The sequence below is a fragment of the Dysidea avara genome, chromosome 1 (assembly GCF_963678975.1).
Source record: "Dysidea avara chromosome 1, odDysAvar1.4, whole genome shotgun sequence".
Taxonomy (NCBI): domain Eukaryota; kingdom Metazoa; phylum Porifera; class Demospongiae; order Dictyoceratida; family Dysideidae; genus Dysidea; species Dysidea avara.
This window is the reverse complement of record NC_089272.1, coordinates 18,551,319-18,567,726: the sequence shown is the minus strand read 5'-3', so window position 1 is coordinate 18,567,726 and position 16,408 is coordinate 18,551,319. Positions and strand designations below refer to the sequence as shown.

At 37.4% G+C, this 16,408-nt stretch overlaps 1 protein-coding gene across 1 annotated transcript; it reads right to left on the bottom strand.

Annotated features, from left to right (window-relative positions):
- Positions 1-1,391: 1,391 nt before the first annotated feature.
- On the bottom strand, positions 1,392-14,786 carry LOC136264993 (uncharacterized). The gene is made up of 10 exons (XM_066059781.1): positions 14,717-14,786; positions 13,991-14,314; positions 13,040-13,363; positions 12,670-12,993; positions 12,239-12,559; positions 8,412-8,494; positions 8,171-8,252; positions 1,856-2,176; positions 1,483-1,806; positions 1,392-1,411 (listed from the first exon to the last, which is right to left on the bottom strand). Exons 1-10 carry the CDS (start codon positions 14,784-14,786, stop codon positions 1,392-1,394), a joined length of 2,193 nt encoding a protein of 730 aa, XP_065915853.1.
- Between the last annotated feature and the right edge of the window lie 1,622 nt (positions 14,787-16,408).

Here is a 16,408-nt window from a genome sequence, read left to right as displayed (position 1 = left end):
GCTGTACAGTTAAATGCCCATACACTGCCAATATCACAGACACTTAATTGCCATGTCTGTATTACCACATGCAGAGACAGGGAGAGATGAAAACAAGGGATTAACAGGATTTAGATACCTGTAAGTAGCCAATGAAATTCCAACATTTTATCCTGCTGTGGTCTAAACGTACATAATGGATGAGTGGGCACAGCTCGACAGTGTGAGTGTGTATATTTCAGGCAAATCACAAGTGCCCATGTTATAAATAATTCCACTTGGGTGAATCACTTGCAAGTGTGGGAAACTGCAGGAATGCTTTGCAAGTGTATTTATATGGGATCATGTAAATTTTGATTGTGGATAACATTGTAAGAGCAATGACAAGATGCTGCTGAGAGGCCAAACTTAATTGTATTGACACAAGCACGTGGTCGTGATTGTGATCATATGTTGCCTGAGGATTCACATGCTCACACTTGTGTTTGTTGTACATATTTTCATCAATCATGATGGTTTCTTCTCTTTGCAAATCGCTTCAATTGTGGGTACATAATTAAACACAGGAAGCCCAAATGCGAGCTGAACAGCTCATAATGAAGCTTAAGTGCACTATAAAGTAATTACTATACTAGACATGAATAACTAAAGCAGAGAATACGCTTACAGTGTTATAATGGCCTAGTCAATTGAAGCACCACGCCCAGTCACTATGTGTGTGCGACATTGTGCCAGGTGTCAAAACAGCAATATAAAGATGATTCAAGTGCACTAAAGTACTTACTTTACTAGCCATGAATAAACTAAAGTAGTGAATATATGCTAACACTAATGGCCAAATCAATTAAGCACTATGCCCAGTGTCTGGACATTGCAACGTGACTAGAATGCAATCAAAACAATAACCTGTGACCTTCTTCACTCAGTAAAACAATGAACTACAGGTGTATCTCCTTCCCCAAGTCCATGATCTATGCTTTGGCCTACTTTACAAAACTAAAACCCACTGCACTATCGATCCTGTGAAATGTAACTATATTAAAGCAGAGGAGATCACACAGTTTCATCAAAGAAATCGTATGATTTCTGAAAATGCTTGGAACGCATTAATGAGAATAGGAGGTAATATATGGGAGGGATATAACTTGTATAATCTACCTCCATTTCTCGTTAATGCATTCCTGAGCACTGATAGCAATGCTGTTATACCACTTATACACCTTCCCTTTGAAGTGAGGTGTGAAAGTGGTATAAGTATTTAAAGTTTCAAATGTAAATAAACCATCTCACAAATAAATAATTATATATTAGTACCAAGGTTTTGGCAATGATATTTCATTAATCTTTCAAGGGATTAAAAATATTTGCAGACTCACAGCATGTCATATAAGTATGTAAAGCAAAGTTCGATTTTACTTGTGATATTTGTAACCTAATATGTATGAAAAAATAGAGCAATTATCTACTAGCAACTATGTGGTTTAAAATTTTCAATTAACTTACTTGAGAGATTCTTTATTTCAATAAAATTTGATGTATTCATTTCCAGTATCATCACATCACAAGTATATCTACCCTCATCTCCCTCCATCAGGTAGGTAAACTCAAGAGTACTGATGTAATTATTGTTAATTGAAATAATTGGACTGATGGTCACTCTACTATTATTTGTAATAGTGTCTCCTCCAGGTCCCATCCAACTTATCATTACTGAACTCAACTCCACTCCACTAACTGTACTGATGGTGCAGTGTATTTCTTGAGGACTACCTACCATACCATCTGTTATTGGACCAAATGGTAGTATAGAAATATCAGGAGTAGGAACTGCAAAATATTGTTGGAAGTAAGTGCAAAACACTTGTATTAAACAGACCTATGACATTCAATGTGATATTGCTTGAAACCATAACTGGTGGACTAGTGTTGATCACTACCTCACACTGGTACACTCTACCATCATCAGTTGTGCTCAGTTGTGGGATGGTATAGGTTACTGAATACTCTGTAGTGCTTCCTCTTGACATACTTATATTTACCCCAATGAGTGTACTTATAATTGATCTATCTTTACTCCAGACAATATCCACTCTACTGGTGATACCTCTCACAGTAGTTACACTACACTCCAATGTTAGGGGCTGACCAACTATCTGAGTGTTGGGAGCAGACGAACTAACATTGTAGGGATTAGCAACTATTAAATTCAAAACATCATAGTGTAGTATATATCATTTCATTTACAATAACATGTACATTTCTAATTCCTGTATGATTCATCAAGGCAGCAACTTTTTGAAACGTATGTACCAGCCCTATAGTTATGTATGTTGAATTGCATTTTTATTTTACACTACCAAAATTAATTACACATCTGGGGAATGGATACAAAGAACAATCACATGAAAATCTATTGATCGATTCATTGATAATTATAAATAACCAATTAATGTGTGCATCACTAGTCATAAGAATGTTAAGCAATGACATGAAGAAAAGGGATTTGGTTGGATCAAGCAATTGCCATGCCACAATTTCAATTTGTCTTTGGGAATTTCCATGAAGTTTCTTGTGCAATTATCCAGCTTTGTGATTTAATTCTGTGCAATGCATGCTCTATCAACCAGCCAAGCAGTGAAAAAGGGTACATCAGCTAGGATGAAAAAGTTGTGAATTCAAAGCTCAGTGATTCACTTTAAATGATTACAATCGTCACTAAAATAACAGCTATGTTTTGCTGATTTTGCAACTCTATTTTTACTCTAGAGGCTGCACCTTTTTTTCACAATATTATTTTATTTATTTTTTATTTACAAGCCCCTAAGCTAGGTCTTGGGGCTTGTTTTTCCTTTCTAAAGAGTATTTACAGTGTAGCCAATATCAAGAAAAGAGCAATATTAACGTGTGCATTGACAATTTTAATTTAATGTACTTATGATATCACTAGTGTTTAAGTTTTTTGTTGTGGTTTTCTTTATGAACATTCAATGACAATGATGCTCAGTGTATCCTGATTACACACTATAGCACATATTTGGTTTCTGCATTATACCTGTGGTACTGTAACCATAGCCATTTTACTGAATCACTTGCAACCACAAAAGGCTTAACCTGTGACGCGGAGACTATGAACACTGCTAATTTTCAACTTTGTCCCTTAAAAATTGGATTGTCTATTAGGCACTACAAACCATTAATCAAGACACATGGTAGTCTGTCTTGCCACCAAGAAAGCTGGCATGTCATACTGTGTGTATATTGACAGGAAGAAAGAAAACGTGATTCCCGCACCTGCAAAGTTCCATGTTCCCTTCCACAAAGCATGCTATTTCTGTCTGCCGGGTATGGTATGTAGGTGACATAACAAATTTCATTAATCTAGCCACTCATAAAATACAGGCAGACAAAGGTTTGATTTTTTATTGATTCTTTCTTAAAGGGCCTTTTTGCACACTATACAAAAATGTAAAGTGATATTTTGAAACTTGGTACAGATAAAGAGCATGTAAAGGTGAATTCACATACATACTAAATTTGCAATGAATCTGATAAATACAAATGGTGCTATGAACGTTTATTCTCGTTAAAAAAATCTAATCCAAAACAGCCAAGCTGTAAAAAAAGAGTGCGGCCCCCAAAAAGGCTATGGTGAAAAAAGATGTGAAATCCAAGGTGGCGACCAAGAAATGGCTGTGATGGTAGGTTAATGGTAAAAATTTTAATAACAACAATTCAGGTGAATTTGGTGCCGCTTGGTCTTGGCACAAAATTCACCTGAATTGTCGTTATTAAAATTTTTACCATTAACCTACCATCACAGCCATTTCTTGGCCGCCACCTTGGATTTCACATCTTTTTTCACCATAGCCTTTTGGGGGCCGCACTCTTTTTTACAGCTTGGCTGTTTTGGATTAGATTTCACTTCTTTTTGTATTTGTATACCCCAAAGCCGGCCTATTGCCGGCTTTAGGGCTTTTTAACTTATCATTTTTCCTTTACTACAGGAAGAAGAAAAGATGAAGCAGGGTGATTTCTTTGTAGCTGACCTCTCTACAAGGTGATCCTTCTAGCTGATCTCTCTACCGGATGACCTGTTTGTAGCTGAACTCTCTACAGGGTGATTTGTTTGTAGCTGAACTCTACTACAGGGTAACTTCTTCTAGCTGATCTTTCTACAGGGTGGTTTGTTTGTAGCTGAATTCTCTACAGGGCGATTTGTTTGCAGCTGAACTCTCTACATGGTAGTTTCTTTGTAGCTGAACTCTCTACAAGGTAACTTCTTCTAGCTGATCTTTCTACAGGGTGATTTGTTTGTAGCTGAATTCTCTACAGGGCAATTTGTTTGCAGCTGAACTCTCTACATGGTAGTTTCTTTGTAGCTGAACTCTCTACAATGCGAGGGGTCACCAACTGATTCAAAATCTCGTACACCTTCAGTGAAATCTTACCTGAAATACGAAATCTTATGTTATTATCGTGATTCTGATTCTATACTCGTTCTGGTACCATAGCTTGCACTCAACTGCTCCTGCACAAAAGTAAGAATGAAATTCGATATTCCGCTCCGCTTTGGATTGTATTAATCAAGTTGTGGAAGCCGCACAAAACCAGGAGCTGTGGGAAAGAAGCCATACAAAACCAGAAGAAAATCCATGCAAACTGTTCAAAAGTAAGATGGAAATCCGATGTTCCATTCTGCTCCGCTTCGGATTTGTATTAAGTGAGTTGTGGAAACCAAACAAAACCAGGAGTTGTGGGAAAGAAGCCACACAAAACCTCCATGCAGACTGTTCAAAAGTAAGAATGAAATCCTATGTTCTGTTCTGCTTCGGATCTGTATTAAGTGAGTTGTGGAAGCCAAACAAAACCAGGAGCTGTGAGAAAGAAGCCGCACAAAACCAGGATAGAATCCATGCAAACTGCTCAAAAGTAAGAATTAAATCTACTGTTCGCTTCACTTTGGATTTGTTAAGCAAGTTGTGGAAGCCAAACAAAACCAGGAGCTATGGGAAAGAAGCCATACAAAACCAGGAGAATCCATGCAAACTGCTCCTGCACAAACGTTAGAATGAAATCCGATGTTCCGCTCCGCTTCAGATTAGTATTAAGCGAGTTGTGGAAGCCAAACAAAACCAGGAGCTGTGGGAAAGAAGCCAAGGGAATCCATGCAAACCGATCCTGCATAAAAGTAAGAATGAAATCCGATATTCCGCTCTGCTTCGGATTTACGTAGCAAACAACAAACTTAGCAACACAAACTTAGCAAAACTTCATAAACTTATAGCAACACGCCAACTACAAAAGCGACTTAAGCATACAGATGCTCCTGGTTTTGTGGGGTTTCACACCAGATATAGAGCTTTGACAGTTGCTCCTGGTTTTGAGGGGCTTTGCAAGGAATTTCCCCTGAATGATTGGCCTTGTGGTTTCCTGGGTTATAGGGCTTCAGATGCAAGTTGCTCCTGGTTTTGTAGGGTTTCATTTAATAGTTATGCCTAGGCTTTACACCTGGTTTTATATGGCTTTGCAATTCCTCTCAATTTCGTGAGGCTTTGCTCCTGCATGCCTGCTGAACTTCTGTTTCTTTCTCCCACAATTTTTTGGTGATTTCAGAACTTATCACTCTACACCAACCTGTAATTTAAAATCAGATTTTGCAGCTCTCGTTCAGTTTTGTGAAATCTTTTGAAATCCGTGAAATCTTGAGAAATTTGTTCAAGATTTTGAAATCCATACCTCTTTTTCATGAGTTAGTGACCCCTCACTACAATGTAACTTCTTCTAGCTGAACTCTCTACAGGGTGACTTTTTTTCTAGCTGAACTCTCTACAGGGTGATTTGTTTGTAGCTGAACTCTCTACAAGGTAACTTCTTCTAGCTGATCTTTCTACAGGGTGATTTGTTTGTAGCTGAATTCTCTACAGGGCAATTTGTTTGAAGCTGAACTCTCTACATGGTAATTTCGTTGTAGCTGAACTTTCTACAATTGAACTTCTTCTAGCTGGACTCTCTACAGGATGACTTGTTTCTAGCTGATCTCTGTACAGGGTGACTTGTTCCTAGCTGAACTCTCTACAGGTAATTTGTTTGCAGCTGAACTCTCTTACATGGTGGTTTCTTTGTAGCTGAACTCTCTACAAAGTGACTTCTTCTCGCTGATCTATCTACAGGATGACTTGTTTCTAACTGAACTCTCTACAGTGTGATCTGTTCATAGTGGAACTTTCTACTGGGTAATTTGTTTGCAGCTAAACTTTTTGCATGATTGTTTCTTTGTAACTGAACTCTCTACAAGGTAACTTCTTCTAGCTGATCTCTCTACAGGGCAATTTGTTTGCAGCTGAATTCTCTACAGGGTGATTTATTTGAGCTGAACTCTCTACATGATGGCTTCTTTGTAGCTGAACTCTCTATTAGGTACCTTCTTCTAGCTGATCTGACTACAGGATGACTTGTTTGTAGCTGAACTCCCTACAGAATAACTTGCAATGAAATATATTTCTATAATGGAGTAAATTATAAACGTAGCTGAATGCTCTATTAGGGTGACTGTTCTATTAGAGTATCTCGATCTCGCATGTGCTACACGTAGTTGGCTTTGGAATAATAACTCAGTGGTTTGTACTCCGATTCTTCTGTACTACTGCAAGGACTTTCTATGATAATTATTCCAGCTACACACCGATTTTCAGCTCACTGCTCTGAGCGGTTTGCCTGGTAGGCATGAAAACTAGTAGTTTTTTTATTCATAAAAATCGATTGCGTAATTTTGACACAGGTTGGGTTTTGTGTCATATCTCGATGGCCTTTAACTGGATCCTTTTCAAACCACAAAAAGGCACTTCTACGATAGTTACTCCATCTACATAACAATTTTCAGCTCATTCCTTCAAGCGATTTACCCTGTGGGCGTGACAGACCTTCGACCTAATTTTACGCAAATAATCGGTCATAACTCCGTGAATGTTCATCGGATTCCTACCACACTTGGTACTGAGATTCATGTTAATGAGCCCTTTAAGTGTGCCAAATTTCAGCCCGATTGGAGCACGCATTCGTATTTTATGGCGGATTTTGCAAAGTGTGCGAAAAGAAGTAGAAGAAGAAAAAACGAAGAAAAAAAACCCAAACTTTGACCGCTCGTATCTCGGAAATGGCTGGAGCGATTTTCTTCAAATTTGGAATGCGGACTCCCCTACCTAGCCGACACTTCTGTAGCAACTTTGGTTTCAATCGGATAAGGAATCACGGAGCTACAAAGGTGTGAAAATCACGTTTACTTTCTTCCTGTAAATATACTCACGGTGTGGCGCGCCGGCTTCTTGGGCCGCACAACACACTACCGTGTGTCTTGATTATCAAACTTTTGTCATGGAATAACTTGAAATTTGGTGTATACATAAGCTAGCCATTGTAGCAGTGCCTTTTGATGGTTTGAAAAACCAAGGAGTAGTAGATGCAGAGATACACACCAAAAACTAAATCACAGGGTTCAGATAGTATAATAAAGCAGTCATCATAGGATAAAATGCGCTTGAAAAATGCTGAAAAATACTTAACAGAGTTCAAACCAGGGAACTCCATATTGAACAAACAAATCCTTGAACACTGAGCCACTGCTATCACAGTTGTGTACCTCACTAAATTTCTGTTTTATAAATGAAATTTCTACTTAACAGCAATCTGCCAATGGAAATTCTAATTGTTGAAGAACATTGTTGAAGAACATTCTTTGTGTGTTCTATTAACATTTTTTTAAAACTGTGTACTCTATACAGAGTAGTAGAGTAATGCTAAAATGTAGTCAAATAAAACATGCAATACATACAATTCTTCTGTCTTCAATAATTATCACTGTGTTTGCAGATAATTATTGGTAAAAACAAACCCCAAGTTAGCCATACGTTAGTTTCGGGGCCATATAGAGTACAGAAAGAAATGAAGGCCACACACACCTTGTCCACAACTTGTCTGTTTTTGTATGGATCCATTTATGAAACTAGATAGTGCACTTGTTACCAAATGCCATGGCTAGTATGCCAATTGTATTAAAACAACACATGTTTTATGTGATTTTACAGTTTATACTATAGGCATAGCAACACATCACTATGCGCTAATTTGATCATAAGCCAGACAGAATGTCACAGGTAACAACCACCATGTCATAAATGTATTTGGGTTAACTTACCTATTAGGTTAATTATTTTAACAGAACTTGATCCATTAGCTTCCAGTATCATCACATTACACTCATAGGTACCCTCATCTCCCTCCATCAGGTACATAAACTGGAGACTACTAGTGTAATTGTTACCACTACCACTGGTTGGGCTGATGGTCACTCTACTATCATTTCTAATAGTGTCTCCTCCAGGTCCCATCCAACTGATCATTACTGAACTCAACTCCACTCCACTAACTGTACTCACTGTACACTGGATATCTTGAGGACTACCTACCATAGCTCCTTGAATAGGACCAGATGGTGTTATGCTGACTGTAGGAGTGGGAACTGCAAAATCAATATTGTTGATGTAAACTAGTTAACTAATATAATGCTTCCAGTAATTATGTGATCTGCTGCAGTAGCAGATACAAAGAGTTACATTGGTCTCAAGTGAAAACTGTAATATTGTGTATAATATATAACTTTAAATTTGCATGCTGAAAACTGGCCTTACTCACTAGGTATACAGCTATTCTATACACACCCACTAAGGCAAAATGGTTAAAACTTTGAGTCTTGAAATATTAAGCTATAAGATCAACACTCCTGACATACAGAATAGTGAAATATTGTAATAGAGGCACCAATGCATGTATTGATGCATATATTGTGACAGTTTACTCATTATCAGTCACTACTGTTCAAAGCCTTTTCAATGCATTTGTAATGCTATCCCACTAGGACCTGTGAAAAGGCTGAAGTCCATGTAGTCAGAATCTTGCGACTATAAGAAAATCTGTAGAATGCATTAAAACTCGGAAACAGTCAAAATCACCATAAAAATGTGTTTAACACTTTGCAAACAATAAAAATTTATTACTATTACTAATAGAACACTCCATACTGTAATAAAACAATCATTTTAAGCATGGTTAGAATGAAAGTTCCACTGTACTTTGAGGGAAACAAGACCAGACATTTTCAATGTGAAGATCTACAAGAACACTTCATCTTGATCTGTGACCAGATTTGCGAAAGGGGGTCTTCCATACACATCCAATTCTATGAAGTTTGAAGACCACAATTTTGTGTTTAAGAAACATAATAAACCTGATATTTTGTCCATCCGCTGAATTATGTTGGTGCTCATAACTGACCAAATGTCAAGTCAATACCTTTTTTAATATGAAGTTATGAGCCATCAAAGTTAGTAAATTGGTTGTGTGTGGAACACCGCATTTTGCAAATCCAGTCACATTATACATATCATGCACTTTGTTATTTTATACATACAGCTACCTTCAATTATGTATGTGGCATTTCTTCTCAAGAAGTGCAGGTAGCTAATTGCTGATTGTTTGTGAGTAAACAATCTATTTTAGGAACTAAAGCATGTGAAAGTGTAGCTATCTCACCATACAGCCTATATATAATCTTGTATACCTAGAGTTGTGGATCAAGTCATCCACACAATTTTAGAGTTATGGATTTTTCAGTTCTCTAAACACTAGGTGGTCCTCAGGGTTGAGGTTTCACTGTATTTGCTGAACTAGTATTTACCCACTATATTGCTATATTGTATAGTGCAAATATCTGAAAAGTGAAAGTTTTGATGAATCAGACAATTATGACAAGTAAAATTGTGACTGGATCTACGAAAACCGTTCTTATCGCCCAAGACAGGAAGTTTGATTTTTCCTGACAAACACAAAGCTTAATGAATACGCTATCAAGTTTCACTGCCACAGTCGACCACAGTAAAGTGGTCTGCTTTTGCTGGCTGCTTTTTAAAAGCACAGTGGCGAGCTGTACAAGTGGTCTGGGGTCTTGATGGAACCCTGGTCAACCAGGAGATGGCTGTGTGTGGTTGTACAGCTCCGTGGTGCTGGATAATGACCTGTGCTGTAAATTTCCTTTCATTTTAGCCAGTTTTGAGGTCTGAATGGCCAATAACTTGGCCTAATTCATTCCAACACGTTTCTTTTCAATTTTCGAACACCATCTTGCCCGCCTTCCAGGGCCCCGCCTCCCACCCTTCTGGAGCTCGCCTGATACAGACAACCTCGGTCTAAAAACTATCTAAAATGGTGGGAAACTTAGCTGTTGGCTACTTCTTCAGTGGATGATCAGGAAGGTAAGAAATTGTTGTGAAATTTGTGAAAATTTGGTATGCGTAGCTGCCACCATTGGCCAGCTACAACACTCTGAATATTTAAAACCGACGTTTCTCGATACTTTTAAATGGGCGATAAAACCGGTTTTCCCAGAGGCAGTCACAATTTTGATGAAATGCTTCAATATTGTATAAAAAATACACTAAGTGCAAAATTTTGGGAAGAAAATGTTACTGAATTGCACTAAAAATCATCTAATTTGTCAAAATTTTTCCTCATTAAAGTTTTGCACTATACGGTGTTCTGTTTTTCAGCTGTATCATAACAATCCTATATCTATTCTGGGATGTAATTCCTGGATCTCCTTTTATTGTAACTGTACTAGGCTAACTCCTCTATCTTTTACTGTACAATTATACATAACTAAATAGCACTAACACTTTCTTTTCAAACGATTTTTAGTTTTTTGGGGCCAAAGGACTCTGAATTGTCATAAGCAAAGAAATATTACCAAAAATTTCTGGAGTTGTCTATGACAATAGGGCAATCACGTAGCTGCATTGTGCATTAAATGCTACACTAATGGTTTTTTCTCATACAGTATACAGCAATGTATAGCTACACAGTAAAAACAAACTAGTGAAGGTCACTACTAATGTCTGCCACAATACTCACTATTTTTATGTAGTGACGTTCACTACTAATTTTGTAGTGACTGTCACTACATGAAAGTTCACTACTATATAGTGAGGGTCAGTACAAGAAACTAGTGAATGTCACAACTTAAAAATAAGGAGTATTGTGGTAGAATGTAGTAGTGCAGGGCCGTAGCCAGACTTTTATCTGGGTAGGTTCTTTTGGAAGAAAAGTGGACCCTTTTTGGTGTGCACAACTAGGGGGTCTGGGGTGCATACCCCCCCCCCCCCCCCCCCAGGAATTTTTTTGAAAATATATACTAAATTTAGTGGCATTTCAGTCATTAAAATAACAATTTTTAAGGTAAGCTGAAGACCAGCTGTATGGATGATATCTGGAAAAATATCTTCATTGCTGCTGTAATTATACTATCTGCACATGCATTATCTAAATATAATATATAGCAAAGTCACAGTGAATAAGAATGGGAAAGATTGAGCACTCAGCCATGATCAACAGGGGTAGTGGAACAGAACAACGGGTGTCTTAAACAATGAAATTTACACATTGCATGGAGTTGAAGCATGAATGCTATTCGAGGGCTCTGCATGGAGGGGCTTGTCCACCAAAATCTTATATTTTAATGAAAGCTTGGTTTAGACAATCTACATGTAAATTAAGTAGCTTTTAAAAGAAAATATAATTGTGACTGTTCTATTAGAGTGATTGTTCTATTAGAGTGGTTGACTGCTCTATTAGAGTATCTCGATCTTGCATTTCATTTAATACAAGCACTGAATGAGTTACTCAGAGCACTTAATTTAGCTTCTTATATTAGTGGTATCTAAACTGTAGCTAATGGACATTTGCTCCTGAAAATTTGGACTTGTATACTAAAACTGTGGACCTTTTTGGTTAACTTATGGATCTTTTTGCTAAAATTGTGGACCTTTTAACCAAAATTGTGGACCTTTTTTCCAAGAGGGCGATCCTTCAGAACCCCCCGAACCCCCCTGGCTATGGGCCTGTAGTGAAATTCACTACTATATATATTTTTTACATTGTATAGTATATATAAGATGATAGCCAATAGTCAAAAATTTTTGGCATGTCTTAGAGACACATTTACAGGCAATTTTGATTGAAACTGCTTCCAAACTGATGCAATCTCATGATAGCATATTTAAACATTTTTCTGAGGCATCATAGCATGCTACTATACACACCTAGCATACTACACACACTGAGTATGCTTTGTACACTGTGTACATACGTACAATATAGCTATAGTATGTACTCATCTAAATCCCCCTACTAGATCGATCACTGTATGGCATACCTATGATGTCCAGTGTAACATTTCCGAAGTCCACAATTGGTGGACTAGCATCAATCACTACCTCACACTGGTATGTCTTGCCATCATCATCTGTACTTAATTTTGAAAAGGTATAGCTATTTGAGTATAGCTTAAAGTTTTGCACAGTATAATTTTGGACATTCATTTCTTCTTCCTTTAGAATGGTACCATCACTACTCCATATAAAGTTCACTCTACTGGTGATACCTCTCACAGTAGTCACACTACACTCCAGTGTTAGTGACTGACCAACTATCTGAACATGATGTGCTATAAGACTTAAACCATATGTTGTGGGGACTAAAAGAAGGAAAAATGTACAGTGAACCACTCAATTCAGTGTAATATTATTATTATTATTATTTTGTTACTCTAAATGCAATAAGTACATGCAAGCAACATCGGCTTACTGGTAAGATTTCTTATTTCAATAATTTCAGATGCAGTAGTTTCCAGTATCATCACATCACAAGTGTATATACCCTCATCTCCCTCCATCAGGTAGGTAAACTCAAGAGTGCTGATGAAGTCATTATTGATTGCAGTGATTGAGCTGATGGTTACTCTAGTATCATTTGCAATAGTGTCTCCTCCAGGTCCCATCCAACCGATCATTACTGAATTCAACTCCACTCCACTAACTGTACTCACTGTACAACGTATTTCTTGTGGACTACCTACAACACCATCTACTATTGATCCAAATGGTATCACTGAAACATCGGGAATAGGAACTAAAACAACCACATTTATTTTAGTAGTAAAAATAACAACACGAACCTGTAGTATCTAGAGTGATATTACTGCTGTTTGAAATTGGTGGACTAGTGTTGATCACTACCTCACACTGGTATGTTCTACCATCATTTGTTGTGCTCAATAGTGGGATGGTGTAGGTTGCTGAATATTCTGCAGTACTTCCTCTTGACATGCTAATATTAACTCCATTAATTGTGTTTATAACTGATCCATCACTACTCCACACAATATCCACTCTACTTGTGATACCTCTCACAGTAGTCACACTACACTCCAGTGTTAGTGACTGACCAACTATCTGAGCAGTGGAATTTGCCACACTGATATTGTAATGCTTTGAAGGCACTGTATTTGAGAAATTTATTTATACACATGCAGTGATATTAGAGGACTAAATGTGGTGATGAGTTTCCTATATATGTACAGTATTATAAATGTATTTTATTGCATCACAATAAGTTGAAGATGATGTTTGGTGTTGGTGTAGAATATGAACCAATATGCTTGTACAACAAAGTTAACATGCAGTCTTGAAAAATTAAAATTTGTTACATACACTTCATGGCTTTGTGGAACTTGTTATATGCTCAACATATTAGGCAATGATAGAACTTGGCGCAGTGGGAAATAGTAAATATTTTACATACATTTTTAGCAACGACTTACTGGTTAATTTGGTTAATTCAGTAGAATCTGATCTGTTAGCTTCCAGTATCATAATATTACACTCATATGCACCTTCATCTCCCTCCATCAGGTACATAAACTGGAGACTACTAGTGTAATTGTTACCACTACTACTGGTTGGGCTGATGGTCATCCTACTATCATTTGTAATAGTGTCTCCTCCAGGTCCCATCCAACTTATCATTACTGAACTCAACTCCACTCCACTAACTGTATTCACTGTACACTGGATATCTTGAGGACTACCTACCATAGCTCCTTGTATAGGACCAGGTGGTGTTATACTGACTGTAGGAGTAGGAACAGTAACATCCAGTGTGACACTACCAGTAGCCATAACTGGTGGACTAGTGTTGATCATTACCTCACATTGGTACACTCTATCATCATCAGTTGTGCTCAGTAGTGGAATAGTATAAGTGGATGTGTATATTGTGGAATTGTTACTTGTACTACCATTTAATGTTTGTAATTTTGAGCCACCGCTTCTCCACACAATATCCACTCTACTGGTGATACCTCTCACAGTAGTCACACTACACTCCAGTACTATTGACTGACCAACTATCTGAGTGTTTGGAGCAGATAAAATTATGTTGGGAGTTGAAACTACAATGTATTAAAACTAAGATATCATACAGTATGACAGTACTGTATACTAGGGATCATGAAGGTTCGGGTTTTCTTGCCAAAACATCACCCTAACCCAGCCTCACAATACCTTCAAGGTGCCTTGGTAGTATAGGTTAGGTATAGCTAAGCCTAAAAGTGCCTTCAGTGTGACCAAAAACACTTCCAAAAAATAGGTACAATTTTTAAATTTATTTTATTTAGTGGAATTTTCTGTTGTCTGACTGCCTGACTAACTGCCTGAATGATTCCTTCAAACAAGCATAACTCGATAGCAGCTAAGCCTATGTGGTTGATTTTTTCACTGTTCGATGTCACTTCAGCCCGACAGGTTCCTTTTGGCATATTGCAGTATGTACAATGCATGCCTCATTAACTAACCTGTGTCTTCCTTTGTGACCAATTTATTTTTGCTGACAGCACAAGTTGCTGATTCATGGTAGTGCCACATGGTGGCTTCCCTACATTTGTAATGGGAATTGTCTGAGTTTTCCATTCACATGATTATTAGCAAAAATTGAAGCGTTACCAGAAGAAGCACTGAAATAAAATCATTTCAGTATCCTTGCCATTCTACAAGTTGGGAAATATTTCTTAAAGGTGAGAACTAGTCTTACAGTACATTCACAAGCATTTCAACATGTTTTTTTTAATGCAGACACACCCACATTATATGGAGGACATGAGTTAACCACTCTATAACGAAGCTTACTCCTTAAGGTCTTTAGTGTTCGCTGTGATTAGTCTTTAAACAACGTGAAAGCATTAAACCACTTGTGAATTCCCAGAAATTTTCCCTAATCGACTTTTCCATGATATCCGTAGGACTTGTCCATTTATTATAACAACCACAGCTACAACGTTACTTACTGCCTAACCATAATCGAATCTTTCAGGCATGCATATAAAATGAATCCAGTGGTTACACGCATATTGCATTAAGGCTATCAGCCTGAAACAAAAGCGTTACATATCAGCTGTAACATGGGCACTCGTGATTTGAGTAATATGTATGCCCACAGTCCCCAGGCTTTGGGCATACATATCAGGAAAATCACTTGTGCCCATGTTACAACTATAAAATATAACCCAAGCCTTGTGTCAATAAGTAGGCACAATCCAGAATTAGAGGAACAACCAAGATCATATTTACCACCTGCTTCCTCAACTAGGGAATCAGCCTAGTTATTCCAGTCATTCTGTTACCTTGTGCACTTGAATTTGGATATCAACAATGATCACAGATATAGACATCCATGTGTAATGTAGGTCACTTAAATATATATCATAAATCATTTTGTTTAACAGGAGTAAACAAATTTCTGCATCAAGAAAATGTAAATGGGAACTAGATTAGTTTATGAGGCACCAAATTGTATGAAACTAAGTATTCACTGTAGACTTACAAAGAGTTAACTAATAGCAATGTTGTTAAATAACAATGTTCTTAATCTAACCTAAAACAGTCAAGCTATGAAACAGGGTGTGGCCTTTCAAAAATAGGCTAGTATTAAAAAGATGTGATATCAAAGGTAGATGATATTATAATTTCACTTAATTTGTAACAATACCATATCTTTTTCATACTAGCTTATTTTTTGGAAAGCTGCACCTTTTCACAGTTAGATTAGATATCGTATTTGTATAGCTTTTTGACATTAGTCTTCTTTTCCTACAGGTAAACAGAAGAACTACAGTAGATTTTAAGACACCTGTATTATTTTGAAATTTTGTGCAAATTTTATTAGCTAGTTGGTGATCATCACATACATAAACATCTTAGGCCTTTATAAGGCCTTCTGGTATACACGCTCTGCCTTTACCAGGTACTTTAATCATAATAAAACAATGTCCATTCGGTTCCACTTGGGGTACTTGGAGATAATAAGTCACTCTCCAGGGTTCCTATGGATACAAATACATGAAAATAGTCAGAAGAAAATATCCTGACCGCCTGGCAGACTCCTGTAAGCGTTCGAGCGTTCGGATGGCTGCAGGTTCGAGGCTGCCCAGGTCCAGTCATGGATTTTTTCTTCTTTCTCCTACTTTTCAAACATACTTAGTGCAGTTAAT